We start from the raw sequence: 15,853 nt of genomic DNA on the forward strand, positions 1-15,853 counted from the left end.
TCAGTATCAAATATTATATAACTAAATTTTAAATCAATAAAATGGCTATGATAATTTTTTTGAAATCTATGTGAATGAGATAATTTCTTTTAATGACAAATTTTAGAATCAAATATTAGAGAGAGAATTTTCATGAATTATAAATTAATTTTTTAATGATTTTAATATAAAATTACATTTATAATTTATCATTAAATTAAAAAGAACAAATGAAGATAGATTTTTTAAAAAAATCGATCACAAGCGAGTTGCTCATCGAAGAGCAAAATAAGAACTTCGACGAACTTCCGACCATTCGCGAAGGTCCACAACTCAGAGACAGAACACAAATCCATCCATCGTCTTCCTCAAGCGATTCGTTGTAAGTTCAATCTCTCCGATCACTCATGGTGTTCCTTTCGATCCCAAACCAGAAAACCCTATTCCTCAACCTAAACCCTGCCACTACTTCCATCTTCAACCTGAAGTGTGCAATCGAAGAGGTTTCCCACATACCCGTCTCCTTTCAGCGTTTGTTCTTATCCCAGAGCTTTCAATTATCCCATTTCAATGATTCTACACTTCTTTCCCATGTCCGAATCCTACCCAATTCAACCCTAACCCTTCACGTTCCCTTATACGGAGGTATGCAAGCTCCGACTATCCCCAAACCCAGATTGGATTTCTTGAACTCTAAGCCTCCTCCCAATTATGTTGCTGGATTGGGACGTGGTGCCACTGGATTCACTACTCGGTCTGATATCGGTCCTGCTCGGGCTGCTCCAGACCTTCCTGATAGGTCGGCGACGACTATTGGTGGTGCGGCTGCCGCTCCACCTGGCAGAGGGCGTGGAAAAGGCGGGGAGGAAGAGGAAGAAGATGAAGGCGAGGACAAAGGATATGATGAGAATCAGAAGTTTGATGAATTCGAAGGCAACGATGTGGGGTTGTTCGCATCGGCTGAATACGATGAGGACGATAAGGAGGCTGATGCCGTATGGGAGGCAATCGATAAGCGGATGGATTCGAGAAGAAAGGATAGGAGGGAGGCTAGATTGAAGGAGGAGATTGAGAAGTACCGAGCTTCGAATCCGAAAATCACCGAGCAATTTGCAGACCTAAAGCGTAAATTGTATACTCTTTCGGCGCAAGAGTGGGAAAGCATTCCGGAAATTGGGGATTATTCATTGAGGAACAAGAAGAAGAGATTTGAAAGCTTTGTACCTGTTCCAGATACCTTACTTGAAAAGGCCAGGCAAGAGCAAGAACATGTGACAGCGTTGGATCCAAAGAGTAGAGCAGCTGGTGGGACCGAGACGCCGTGGGCTCAAACTCCAGTTACCGATTTGACTGCCGTCGGGGAAGGTAGAGGTACAGTTTTGTCGTTGAAGTTGGATAGGTTATCCGATTCTGTTTCAGGACTGACTGTTGTAGACCCAAAAGGGTATCTAACTGATTTGAAGAGTATGAAGATAACCAGTGATGCAGAGATTTCTGATATAAAAAAGGCAAGGTTGTTACTGAAGAGTGTTACTCAAACAAATCCAAAGCATCCCCCTGGTTGGATTGCAGCTGCTAGGTTAGAGGAGGTGGCAGGGAAGATTCAAGCAGCGAGGCAATTGATTCAGAAAGGATGTGAAGAGTGTCCCAAGAATGAAGATGTCTGGTTGGAGGCTTGTAGGCTGGCTAGCCCAGATGAGGCGAAGGCAGTGATTGCCAGAGGGGCAAAGTCAATACCAAATTCAGTGAAATTATGGTTGCAGGCTGCAAAATTGGAGCATGATACTGCAAATAAGAGTCGGGTTCTGAGGAAAGGTTTGGAACATATTCCTGATTCTGTTAGGTTGTGGAAGGCAGTTGTGGAGTTGGCAAATGAAGAGGATGCCAGACTTTTGCTTCATAGGGCTGTTGAATGTTGTCCTCTACATGTTGAATTGTGGCTTGCATTGGCGAGGCTGGAAACTTATGATCGTGCAAAAAAGGTTCTTAATAGCGCAAGGGAAAAGCTGCCAAAAGAGCCGGCTATATGGATAACAGCCGCCAAGTTGGAAGAAGCCAATGGGAATACTGCCATGGTAGGAAAAATTATAGAGAAGGGTATAAGAGCTTTACAGAGAGTAGGCGTGGTGATTGATAGAGAAGCTTGGATGAAGGAGGCTGAGGCTGCAGAACGTGCAGGGTCTGTTGCTACTTGTCAAGCCATCATTCATAATACTATAGGGGTTGGGGTTGAGGAAGAAGATAGGAAGAGAACCTGGGTTGCTGATGCTGAAGAGTGTAAGAAGAGGGGTTCAATTGAAACAGCAAGAGCAATTTATGCACATGCACTTACTGTCTTCTTGACTAAGAAGAGTATATGGCTTAAAGCAGCACAACTTGAAAAGAGCCATGGTACCAGGGCATCTGTCGATGCTTTACTTCGCAAGGCCGTCACTTACCGGCCACAGGCTGAAGTGTTGTGGCTTATGGGTGCCAAAGAGAAGTGGCTTGCTGGGGATGTCAATAATGCTAGAATAATTCTTCAAGAAGCCTATTCAGCCATTCCCAATTCTGAGGAGATTTGGCTTGCAGCATTCAAGCTTGAATTTGAGAATCATGAACCTGAAAGAGCTAGAATGATTCTAGCTAAAGCTAGGGAAAGAGGAGGTACGGAACGAGTTTGGATGAAATCTGCCATTGTCGAGAGAGAATTGGGCAATGCTGAGGAAGAGAGCAAGTTATTAGTTGAAGGGCTTAAACGTTTTCCATCTTTCTTTAAACTATGGTTAATGCTTGGGCAGTTAGAGGAACGTCTTATGCACCTAGAGAAGGCCAAGGAAGCTTATGACTCTGGTTTGAAGCACTGTCCTAGTTGCATACCGCTATGGCTTTCTCTTGCTCACCTGGAAGAGAAAATGAATGGATTGAGCAAGGCTCGAGCAGTTTTGACCATGGCCAGAAAGAAGAACCCTCAAAACCCTGAACTTTGGCTTTCTGCAGTGCGAGCTGAATTGAGGCATGGCAATAAAAAAGAAGCTGATATTTTGATGGCCAAGGCACTGCAAGAATGTCCAAATAGTGGCATATTGTGGGCAGCCTCAATAGAGATGGTACCGCGTCCACAACGTAAAACCAAGAGCATGGATGCACTTAAAAAATGTGATCATGATCCTCATGTTATTGCTGCTGTGGCCAAGTTGTTTTGGCATGACAGGAAGGTTGACAAAGCTAGAACTTGGTTGAACAGGGCAGTAACTCTAGCTCCAGATGTTGGTGATTTTTGGGCTTTATACTACAAATTCGAACTTCAGCATGGTGTTGATGAGAATCAGAAAGACGTACTGAAGAGATGTATTGCTGCAGAACCCAAACATGGTGAGAAATGGCAAACAATTTCAAAGGCTGTGGAGAACTCCCATCAGCCAACTGAATCAATCTTGAAAAAAGTAGTTGTTGCATTAGGTAAGGAGGACGGCGCTGCTGAAAATAGCAAAAATTAGTTTTTACATAGTTTAGATGTTTGAGCCTGTGGCAGTTGAAGGCATGTACGATTTGTAAGAAGAGGCTGAGTTCTGTTGTCAAACTATATGATCAATGACTGAAATTTCTGGCTTATTGTAGATTGTTGTTTGGTTATCTGATTCTTTCTACACGTGGTTAACTCTTCACAGCCATCTGTTTTGAGAACTTCTTGTAATTATTTCACTAATCAATCAAGATTTCTACCTCTGCAATGATCGCTGTCCTAACTGTTACTAGTATATTCTAATGCACCAAGGCGAAAGGTATATAAATGATCATATCTTTTTTTTCTTTTTTTCTTTTTTCTTTTTAACTTTTGATGTCATTGCGTTGTGTTTGATTTGTTGATGATATGTTGTATTGTGGTTAATGAAAACGTTAGTGCTTAAAAGCGCTCTACCGACATGAAATGCACAATTAAACATAAGATTTGAGTTGTAGGAGGATAAGAAAGAAGATGGGCTTGAGGGTTTAAAGTCCAGTCTCATTCCTTTTTTTGGTTAAAATCTTTGGAGAAATGACATGTGATGGTTACCCTTTGTGAAGTAATTTAGGTTTCGATGTCGTAAGTAAGACTTTATTTATTGTTGGTCTATTATTATTTTTATTTATTTTTTAATAAGGATAGAAGCCTTTGTTCTTTATAAGTTGATGCTATGATTTTAGATAAAATGGTTAGGAGTATTCTTGTTTTCTAGTTGGCCTAATCTCTTAATTGGCAAATGTGCTTCATAGTTGGAAGCAATTTACTCTTCCATATGTTCCATTTAAAAATCTTCTGATTTTAGTGAAGCATGGGACATTAATGTGTTAAAACGTTTTTAGATGTTTGGCAAAAGACCTCAAACTCCTACTCCTCGACCACACCACAAATTTCACCAAAATTTCTGAAGAAGGAAAAAATTGGTTCTGTCGGCGGTTTCTAAGTTTCATCTTGCCAACTGAATTTGAACTTGCCTAAAATTCATATTACAAAATAAACTGGCAATCCTTCAAGATTGTGCTTTAGTATTTTTATCATATTGTATATTGCTATCGAGAGTTACTCACATGCTTGAAATTGGGTGAAATCTTGAACATAGTTTGAAGTTGCCACTTATGTAGGCTATCACCTAAACTCTGTCTGGGGATAGGAATGGATCATAGTACAGAGTTCGAACTTCTCATTTCTTTGTATATCTAGTGAATGTTAGTTGGGTTCGTGTTTTAGATAGATTAAGTCTCTAGTGGATACTTTCTCAGTATGCCATCCATCTCAACTAGACCATTGAGATCACCAGATCAGGACATGGTCTCCCTAGAGCCTCAAATAATGCTGGGGGCAATGGTCAATTACTTGGTTGAGGTATTTTCAATGAAATTGTTCTCTCATTTGCTGTTGGAGCACATCTTGAAATATATTAATTTAATTAAGTCTTTGCCTTAGGATTTATTTCCATCTGTGTGCGTCTCCTTGTAGATAGCTTATTTCCACATAAGTTTGTGCCCTGTTTTTCTATGCCAATTAAGCTTGCCTATCTGAGTTACTTAAGGTCGTTTAAATTAACTTGGCTTAATTTCGATCTACTTCTGACTTTCAGGTTGCTTTTATTCAATTCTAGGAGCAGTTGGTTCAAGAACTAATCCTTGTTTGTGGTATGTGGGGCCTCTTATTGTTTACTTGTATGTTAAGTTCGATTATGTTTGTGACTGAATTGATTTATAAATTACAGATGTTAGTGAATAATGATGTTTGTATGGTTGCATAATGTGGTTAGCATTCTGTAGGTTTAGTTATGAGAATTAATATTGAATGAGATAGGTGTTGTGGTTGGTCACTGATCATGCATCAGCACCGCTCCCAATCCAGTCCTTGATGGGTCAGTCTCTATAACAAAAGGCAATTCAGAATTTGGGAGTGCTAGCACAGGGAGAGTTACCATGGCCTGCTTAAGGGCATTGAAAGCTGTGGTAGCTTCATCGGACCATTGGAAAGCCTCTTTTCGCAGTAATTTGGTCAACGGAGTTGCCACCTTGCCATAATCCTTCACAAACCATCGGTAGTATCCCATGGGTCCTAGAAACCCTCGTAGCTTTGTCACATTTTTGGGAATTGGCCACTACACCATAGCTTGAATTTTATCTCCATCTGCTTCCACTCTTTCTGCCGACACCCAATGCCCCAAGTACTGAATTCTTTGTTGGTCGAATAGACATTTCATCCGATTGGCATACAGTTGGTGATCTTGCAAAACATTCATAACCTTTCCTAGATGCTTAACATGAGTATCCTTATTTGGGCTATAAACTAATATATCATAAAAAATAAAAAAAAACAAAAATAAAAACCAACACACATTCGCAAAAGCGGTTTGAAAATCTGGTTCATCAGTGATTGAAATGTGGCTGCATAACCAAGAATTCATAGTGTCCCTTATGTGTCCTAAAGGCTGTTTTCTTCACGTCTGGTCCAGACATTCTAATTTGGTGGTATCCCGACTTGAGTTTTAATTTGAAAAATATCATCGAGCCGTCTAATTCATCGATCAACTACTCAACATTGGAATAGGGAACTTATCCACTAATGTCGCTTGATTGTCAACGTAAAAACACCAACCCCCATTTTTTTTCACTGACAACACAGGACTTGAATATGGACTCCGTGACTTGGCTGAATGATCCCAACGCTCAACATTTATGGGACCAGTTTCTCTATCTCGTCTTTTTTAGCATGGCTATACATATACGGCCGAACGTTCAACGGTGGTTCCCCTTGATCAGGATTCTCAAATATCTCTTGGAACTCTTCCAGCAAATCCTGTACACAAGGGGTATCTCTGTCTCACCTTCTCGACTGTTTCCTTGCCTTTTTCCTCTAGTGGCTCTGGTTCCAAGTGTTGGAACTCTACCAAGAATCCCAAATCCCCTTCTTCCTAAGAATGCGTAAGAGCTTTAAGAGATACATCTGAGGTGTATAAAGTCGGATCCCCCTTCAATACAATTTTTTGTTTTCCTGATGTGAACGTCATCGTTAGGCTTTGCCAATGAACCTCCATGTACCCCATATTGCAAAAGTCGAATCATTCCCAGAAATCACATCTACTCGTCCCAGTTCTAAGGGTAAAAAATCTTCAGTTATGTTCCATTCCAGGAGCACCACCGCTACTGACTTACATACTCCATTTCCTCTGATAGCATCATCATTTCCTAGGACTACTTCGTAGTTCAAGATATCTGTCAGCGACAAACTTAACTTTTCCACTAGCTTCTGATGTATAAAGTTGTGGGTCGCTCTGCAATCGATCATGACCACTACCTCCCTCCCGGTGACCAGTCCCTTCAGCTTCATGGTTCCCTTAGCGGTTAGCCCCAAGATGGATCGCAACGAAATTTCCACGTTGTGTGCAACTTCCAACTCTTTTACCTCTGACTCGAGTGCTTCAACCTTAGCCGGATCCCTCGAACTCTTCGTCTTCCTGGTAAATCAGCAGATCAAGTTCTCGTTTCTCCTTCAACTGATAGCGATAGTCGGGAAAATGCTTCTCATCACAATGGAAACACAGACCATTCTCCCTTTTTTCCTTCACTTCCGAGTCCTTCGACCTACGCTACATCCCCTCCTTCTTTGGTGTTCCACTTTTATCCGGTAGTAATACACTTTCGAGGGTTGCTTTGTTTGTAGATTTTCCCGAGGCTTTGGGCCCATTAACCACAGTCGGAAACCAAGAAATATAGGCTTGCCTGCCATCCACACCAGAATAAATGAAGTTTTCCAAAAAAACCTACTAGTGGAGGAAGACCTCCTAAGGATAATTCTAGTGGATCCTTCTGGGCCACCAATGGGCTTGGGCCCAATCTCTCGTACGTAAGTTGCAACACCACATTTCGATCACTCACGACTTGGGCCTCTCTCATGCAAGCGTCTAGATCCACTGGAGGCCGGCTAACCACCTATACTTTGATTGTCGGTGTTAACTCGTTTAAGAATGTATACTCCAACACTTCCTCCGTCGTAGCAGGAATTGGGGCCGCGTAGGTCTCAAACTTCTTCCAATAGTCCTCATACGAACCTTCTTGCTTAATTCGTAAAAGACGTGAAAGGAGAGTATCTTTTTGCATGGGATGGAATCGATTGAACATCCGTTGCTTCAAGTCTTCCCATGTTCGGATGGTCTCCGATTATGAGCCCATCGAAACCAATCGACAGCATCAGGTAAGAATGCAATGACCGACACCTTGATTTTCTTCTTATCCGACAACTCGTGAATTTCGAAGAAGTATTCTGCCCAATAAACCCAGGAATCAGGATGCTCACCTATAAAGGTTGGCATCTCCAACCACTTATACTTGCTGTAGTCGACCGTGCCTTCGTTAGTTTGTGCCTGTGAGCTCTCACCACCTTCTCCCTCTTATCCACCTTGGATTTCTTGATTCCCATATTGATGCTCGAAGTCTCTTTTTTCCGCACCTCAACTAAGTATTGCACCATGATGACTATCCACTCCATGTTCTTTATCATTTTGCTCATACTCTCTCGAAGTTCTGAAATACACTTCGTGTTACTGTCGATCTTCTTCTCCATCTCACGTTTCTTTTCTCCTAGCGTTTTTTCTAGGGTTATGAAGTTGGCTTTGATACCAATTTGTTAGGAATCCATACTTGCAAATAGAAATTCTCAACAAGTCTGCAAACAACAGAACAATGCTCTGGTATATATTATTTATGAACTTCCAAGTGAAAAATTCAAGATGGAGATGAATAGAAACAACAAGAAGGAAACAAAAACCCGAAATAATATCCTAACCACCATCACTTTCAAGAGGGCTGGAAATCCTCTTCCCAAGCAAACTTGCTCACCACCAAAATTATCCTCCCTAGACCTACGGGAATAAAAAAACACCCCTCCACTCACTGGTCCCCACATCTAACTAACAGCAAGGTCTTCCCATATCAATCCTTCTTTTTCTCACTATTTCCTTTCTTACGGCTACCTATTACACCTTCTCTGGAAGGTCTCTCACCCACTCCCCTTTGCTTTCTGCCCCAATTCTTAATAAACATTACTTAGGAGGGGGGTGGTTGGAAAGGTCCTAAGGAAGGTCTTTCGAAGCTTAATGTTGATGCGGCTTGGTCAGACTCCAAGCATTGTGGTGGTCTAGGCTGGACTTTGCCTGATCATCTTGGATTGCCAATTTTAGGAGGCTGCAAACATCTTAATCATAATTGGAGGGTCAAAGTGTTGGAGGTGAAAGCTGTGGTGGATGGCTTGGTTGAAGTTGCAAGGCATTGGCATGGGAAAAATCCTTCGGTGGTGGTTGAATTTGATTCTGTTGAGGTGGTTCCATTGTTAAACCTTGATTTGTCTGAAGTTAATATTTTTGTGAGTGAGCCTCTTAGCATTATTAAGTTTATAAATATCTATAATTTTTGTAAGGTCCCTAGAAAGAAGAACAAAGCTGCTCATAATCTTGCCTTTGGCTTCCTCTTTTGGGAAAGATGACTTTCCAGCTTCTGTTCTATCCCTTATTTATGAGAGGGAGTGAATTGTTGTGGTTTGACGTGTGCCTTCTCTGGTTGATGTATTTCGGTTTTTTTTAAAAAAAAGAAGGTTGGTGTTTTCTTTTTCCTCTTTGCCATTTCTAATTTTAGAGAAAGTATCATTTTTATTTTCTTTCTTCTTCAAAAGAAACCCACAAACCCACTCTTCTATTTTCATTCTCCATCTCCTTCCAACTCTTCCACCGATGGCCTTCACCTTCTTTCTATCTTTTGCTATTGCGGCTTCTTCGTGGGTCTGGCATGTGAATCTTCTTCTTGGCAGCGGTGGTGACGTGCACCGAGAAGAAAGGGAGATTTTTTTTAGTGTTGATGCAACTCGTTGGATGTTTCTGACGTGTTTGAGTGTGACCCACAACTCAAAAGTACTGGTCTGCTTTACCCATGGGCTAGAGAGTTCAAATTTGAGGATCTGCTTCTACACTAATCAGCAAGGGAGTAGAGGTTTCGACTGTTGGAGTTAATTGGGTAGAGTTCTAGCAATTTTTGGCAATTTAGATTTATTATTAGGAAGCTTTGGAAGAAGCAATTGGTCTCTCTGTAAAGCAACTTCGGAAGTTGCTTTACTATCAGTTCGTGTTAGTGTCAGTTTGGTAATTGTTTGCTGCAATTGACTAAACTTAGAATGTGTGATCTTGTATTTGGTTGATTGGTGTATGCCAAATTTGATATTAAACTTTAGAATGTTTTGAGTTTATAATGCTTGTGGACTTTATCGTTTGATGTGCTTCAACTTGATACGTTTTTGGACCTCATACCTTATGTGTATGAATTCATAGTCACTATATTTGAAAGTTATGATTTTGAAGGCTGTGGTAAATACCTTATGTGTATGGTTTTACAGTTGTTCTGTATAAATGTTATGTTTTCAAAGGCTATGGTACATACCTTTCCTCTATATATGTTGGGCTTGTAAACCAAGGCTTGGTCCCGCTAACTGGATGCCAACTAACCATCAGTAGGGGTAAAGTCTCAACCGGGGTTTACATAGCACCGAGGAGTTAGGGCATTAACGCGTTTAAAGGGGAAGGGTGAGTTGTACACATAAAACTGAAGGGAAAAAGTTTGAAAAAAAATGTATTAAATGATGGAAAGTTTAGGTTTCACAAGTTAAAACTTCACACCTTGTCACCTTGTGAGTACTTATATCTATCAATCCCAATAATGGGGCTATTTACTGGGTTATAGTACTCATTCTGTTTCTAAAATAAATTTTCAGATAACGACAAGATTGTATGAGACGAGATGGTTTGTTGACGGTGTCATGGAGTTAGGGGTGTCATGTTTTCGCATTTGTTCCTTTCTAAAACAAAGTTCCATTTTTTTTTTTTTTTTTGGAGATTTCTTCTTAGAAGTACAATGATATTTTCACATTTGAACAATTTGTCTTGATGTTTTAATAGAGATCCCGAAACAACAATTATTTGGAATTGTTTTATGAAAGGTGTTCTCTTTTATTTCCTTATTCAAAATTAAAACTTTAGTTGGGTTTTTATATTTAGAGTGCCATGCATGTGGCAATAGCCCAACTAGAGGTATTAGGAGGTTGGGTCGTGATATTTAACCTTTCTACTAGAAGCATGTGATTTGAGTTTGAACATGCCTACCTTAGTTCTGTGGAAATTCTTTAGAACTAAAGGATACGGTTGAAGGTGTAGTTTGGCTGGAATTCTCCAAAGGAAGATTCCTTATTTGTGCTTATTCCTTCAATGTATCTTGGGAGAAAAATGTTTCTCACATTGTCTAGTCCTACATTTGGCGCTAACAAATCTTCCACAGATTAACGTAGTTAAAGCTCTTTATGGTTGGAAAGAAATCAACGGATTTTTTTCTTATCTTTCTTATCACGAGAGATTGGATTCAGCTCATCTTAAAGCTTCTCGTAGGTGTTCTCTTTTGAAGATTTTTGGTGGTTCTTCAGATTTGTCGAAACTGGGATGTTTTTATTTCACGGATTCACTGTTTTGTTTAGCAGCAGCTTTGTTATTGTTACTTTTCGTTTGGTCTTGGTGTTGTTCTCTTGTGGCTTTTTTTTTTCCACACTTCTTTTCGTATCTTTCTCTCGGTTTGTTTCTTTTATTTTTATATTTTTGAGCATTAGTTGAATGAAAAGTCTCATATCTCTTTTTTTATATAAATTTTAAAGAAGATTAACAGTGGGTACGAAGAGTACCTTTTAAGTTCTTAACTAAATATGTCACTTCTAATTCTTTACGTTATTAGGCTGGGCCTTAAAATCTCTTCTTATTATCATTCCTGTTAGCGGAGACTATTATTATCATCAATTTGCCCTTTGTTCGGTCCGTCAGCATCTATTCTTTGAGTAGTTTTTCCAAAATTTCTGGAGTAGTTTCTCTCTGTTTAATTTGTAGTGGTTTTGGTGCATTGCTTTCGAGGAGAATGTACTTCAGATTTTAGTGGGGCCTTTTCTTAAAAGCTTTTCCTCACCATTTGTGGGTGAATGGAGTTGAAGCGATTCTCAGTGGTTTGGTTTGAAAGATCCAATAAATTTTGTTTTCAAGACAAGTTCCCTCCTAAGTTTGATCGTTATATGTTTGCTCGAGTCGAAGTGTTTTTTCATGGTGGTCTCTTTTCAAATTATTTGTTGAGTACTCTATTCAAGATATTAGCTTAATTTGGTCTGCATTTATTTCTTTTCATCTAAGTTTTGGTTTGTTAATGTATTGGGTTGGTTATATTCTTGATCTTCCTACTAATAAAGTAATCTTATCTTTGTTTCCTTGTGCAATGGGTTTTCATTTCTATGTCCCTCACTTCTCAGTTTGAAAAGCAACTTATAACCTTCACAATTCAATCAGTCAATGTAACTTTTGATGCATTCAAAATTAGTATAAATATGATGTATCGAACTTGGTATAAATATGATTTTTGAATTTCACATCTTCATGTGGTTTAAAAATAATTTGAACTCATGTTTCTTGTTCTCCGCATACTAACATCGACAGGTAAATTAGTTAAAAAAAAAAAGGACCGAAAAAATTCTTTAAATCGGTATCTGCTGTATTTTATGATAAAAGAAAACTATTTAGCAGTAAAAGTGAGCATTGCTTAACGATAGTTGACATGTTTCACTTAGCGATTTGGAGTATCACTCCAAAAGTTCTATAGCATTCCAGCAATCACATCTACACCCAACAAATTTACTCAAACTTTTGGCAAAGCAAATCAAATCTCTACTCTTTTCTTTTGTGTTATAATCATAGTATGCTGTAACCAAGCATTCCAACCTTTATTAATCATCACACCAAATAACTGTGCATTCCACTAAACCACGATGAAGAAATAAGAATACACGAGGGTTGAACTCAAAACATTCTGCATTTTATTTTAACAAATGGAGACATTAGCCAGGCCGTTCTCAAAGCTTTCAAATGAAGCCCTATGGAAAAGGATTATTATGAGGGACTCTTTCACTGATTGTCTTGTCGAATCGCGGACCACCGTTACTGTACGATATAAGAAACTTGATAGGATATCCCTTTAACTTATGTGGTACAATCCCAAGATCATTGAAAGCCAATGCAGCAAATCCAATAGCAAGATCTAAGAGCATTAAACAACATCTGGGCTTATTGGCAGGGGAAAAGAACTCAGGGCATGCTTACCTTTTTCAAAAACAACTGTATCTTGTGTTAGAGCTATTGGTCAGAGATTGTTCGGGAGATGAAACATCAAAGTTTTGCATGTCTATCCTCAGCCTTCTTGATTGACTGAACATCTCCAAAGAGATTCAGAAACTGCAAAATCATTCATTAGCACATTCAGCAAAATACAATGCAAACATATTTCAATCCTAGAAAGATTTCATGTCAAGAAAATCTACTTGCAGTTTCAATGTAAGGCCAACCAGCATAAATGAACAGTTGCTAGTATACTGATGTCCAAGAATTAATTCTTCTTATATGATTTGCAATTAGCAATTACGTCTATCAAGCCTCGGAAGTTTTTCCCCTTGAAAACAAGAAAACTTTATTTGTACCTCCAAGAAAATGCTCATTATATATTAGGGATAAGCCTCAGAAGTTTAAAACTGTGAGTGTCCAAGCCAACTATATTAGGGATATATTCTAATAACAGTTTTCAAATCTTCAAAAAAAAAAAACTGCAAAAACATTGATTGTTAACATATAATATAAAATTGCTATTCTTTCCAGCTCCTTTTCCACGAGCCTACCAAGCTTCTTTTGTTTTACATAATAAATAATTGCGTTGAGGAGTATGGAAGTACAAGACATAGCTAAATCTACCAAAACATAAGCAAAAACCTTGCAATAAGTACTCCCAGAACCTCTTTAAAAGCAAGAAGCATTTACCATTCCAAGTGACAAACTAATGTTAAGAGAATCTACACTGCCATCAACATACTAATAATCCAGATAATTACAGAGCAGAACAATCTGAATGGAATTCAAATACAAGTTCTGAAGCTCTGTTAGGATCATTAATGGATGCGCCTTTTTTATCCATCAGATGCTTAGCTCTTCATTTCTTCTCAAGGAGCTTCATTACTTTTAGTAGTTCAGAAACTTAACACTTCTACTTCATGCGCCCTTCAAATTGCAGCATCTTTTAGATTGACTTTCTCATTTGTCCACATGCTTTTTGCCAAATGAAATTCTTATGAAAATGCAGAAAACTGAAATAAGAGACGCATACCAGAACCATCAACAAAGTGTTGTTCCACAGAAGCCTCGTTGGCATTCTCAACTGTTGAGGCATTGACTGGTTCGGCAGCAACACTTCCATTTAAAGAAGAATCGTGCCCGAGTACTGGCGCAGTTTCCATTGCTGAATTTTCTGATACAACAGCATTCTGGCTATGGTAGGATATTAGAACATATAACTAATAGCCTTATGTCAGTTTCATTGATTTTGTCATTCATGGGGTTTTGTTTGGTCTTTGCAGGAAGTTAACAATATTGGAATATTCCAATAGTTGTTTTTCACAGTGAAATATAGAATGAAAAATATTGTTACGCGAATTACAAGACTGCTGGAGTTTTGGTAGATGATATAATGGTTTTTGAATTTAATAGTGAAGGAAATTCGTTTGAATGCATCTACGTCTTCTATAGAACTTTCAACTATATTAGACTTTTGTATGAATAAAGTCCAAAATATAGTTGAAATTCATGAAGATAAGGATGTAGCTTGGTTTTTGGCTTTAGTTAAAGAACAAAGTATAATACATCCCTTGGTTGATCAGGTAAATATATGTGTTTGGAAGGGTCTTCTAGTGTTGTTTCTAGTGAAGATGAGAATTATTTGTCTATTGTTCCTTATTCTACACCTGTGGTGGACGATGATTTCCAAGTGATCATGGATATACATATTGAAGAATTTTGAATTTAAGACTTTACATCAAATTCAAAATCAATTGAGTTTCAATTTGTCCAAAATGACTGTCAATGGTATTTCAAAGTATCTCATTATAAAGGCAGTGATTTGTGGATGCTTAGGAAGTAATTGATATTCATGATTGTTCTATGAATAGTGTTCAGACTTCTCATAAGCAAGTTTCTTCATCCTTAATAGGTGGTTGTTTGAAAAATGAATTTAAATCTAATTCTTCTAATATCTTAACTCTTAAAGATATTGTAAATAAAGTCCATAAGGAACTTGGAGTAAATATCAGTTATTATAAAGCATGGAGGGCAAAAGAGCACATAATGAAGTCTTTGAAAGGCGATGCATGTGAATTATATGCTCTAATTCCAAAGTTTTTGATGAAGTTAGAAGAAGTGAATCCAAGTTTTTTTTTTTTTTCAAACTTATTTTTAAAGGAAAGGAGTTTGCATGATAGATTATAAGAACAGTTACAAATATAGACATTAGATGCAAAGTATTAGCAGATATAACATAATGTAAAACGAATTACAAATATGACCAAATTTGAATAGTCTATCAGTGATAGACTATATTATTGGTAAGAGTCTATCAGTGATAGACCATATCACTGGTAAGAGTCTATCAACGATAGAAGTCTATCGCTGATAGATTTCTATCAGCGATAGACTTCTATCGTTGATAGACTTGGCTACAATTTTTTTTAAATGATGTTATACACTTGGTTATTATTCCTAAAAATGCTATCAATTGCAATTGCAATTACCATAGATTACATCACTAATAGACATCAATCATTGATAGAAGTCTATCATTGACAGATCCTATTGCTGATAGACATCCATTAGTTATATACCTTTTATAAGCTTGCTTACTTGTTTATTTTCATACTTATCTTATTTTAGGCACATTAATGGCCTATAAAACGGACATAGATGGACATTTTAAGTATTTTTATATGGCTATTGGTTCATCAATTGAGGGATGGAAACATTTAGACCTAATATATTTGTTGATGGTACATTTTTGAAATGTGAATATGCTAGGACTCTTTTGTTGGCTTCAATGGTTGATGATAACAATCAAATTTTTCCTCTTGCTTTCAGTATTATTGACTTAGAAAATGATGTATCATGAAAATGGCTTTTTAGAATATAAAGAACGGTTTTACAAAAGGAGAGGGATTAATCACTGTTTCTAATCAACATATGAGCATTCCAAAAGGTGTTATGAGGTTAGGCCAATTGTTGAGTATTGGTGTTTATATACGACACTTTTTGCAAAATATAAAGACGACATATAAAGATTCTTTATTTGATAAGATATTTTATAGTTTTGTTGAAGCTTATACAATTGATAACTTTGAGTTGAATATGAAATAGATGGAGCCAATATATCCTACTATTCAGGAATATCTCAGTAAAGTTGGTTCTGAGAAGTGGGCTTGTGCATATTCTATGAGAAGAAGGTA

The 15,853-nt window shown here is 38.1% G+C and overlaps 1 protein-coding gene across 1 annotated transcript; it reads left to right on the forward strand.

Annotated features, from left to right (window-relative positions):
• The first annotated feature begins 202 nt into the window (after positions 1–202).
• Positions 203–3,692, forward strand: EMB2770 (pre-mRNA splicing factor-like protein). The gene has a single exon (XM_039051133.2). It carries the CDS (start codon positions 387–389, stop codon positions 3,456–3,458), a length of 3,072 nt encoding a protein of 1,023 aa, XP_038907061.1. The 5' UTR covers positions 203–386; the 3' UTR covers positions 3,459–3,692.
• The last annotated feature ends 12,161 nt before the right edge of the window (positions 3,693–15,853 follow it).

The sequence above is a fragment of the Benincasa hispida genome, chromosome 12 (assembly GCF_027475165.1).
Source record: "Benincasa hispida cultivar pf3 chromosome 12, pf3_genome.v1.1, whole genome shotgun sequence".
NCBI classification, from domain to species: Eukaryota; Viridiplantae; Streptophyta; class Magnoliopsida; order Cucurbitales; family Cucurbitaceae; genus Benincasa; species Benincasa hispida.

Bases quoted from the DNA above. Each gene is read 5' to 3' on its own strand.
- EMB2770 (XM_039051133.2), top strand. From the start codon at position 387: ATGGTGTTCCTTTCGATCCCAAACCAGAAAACCCTATTCCTCAACCTA.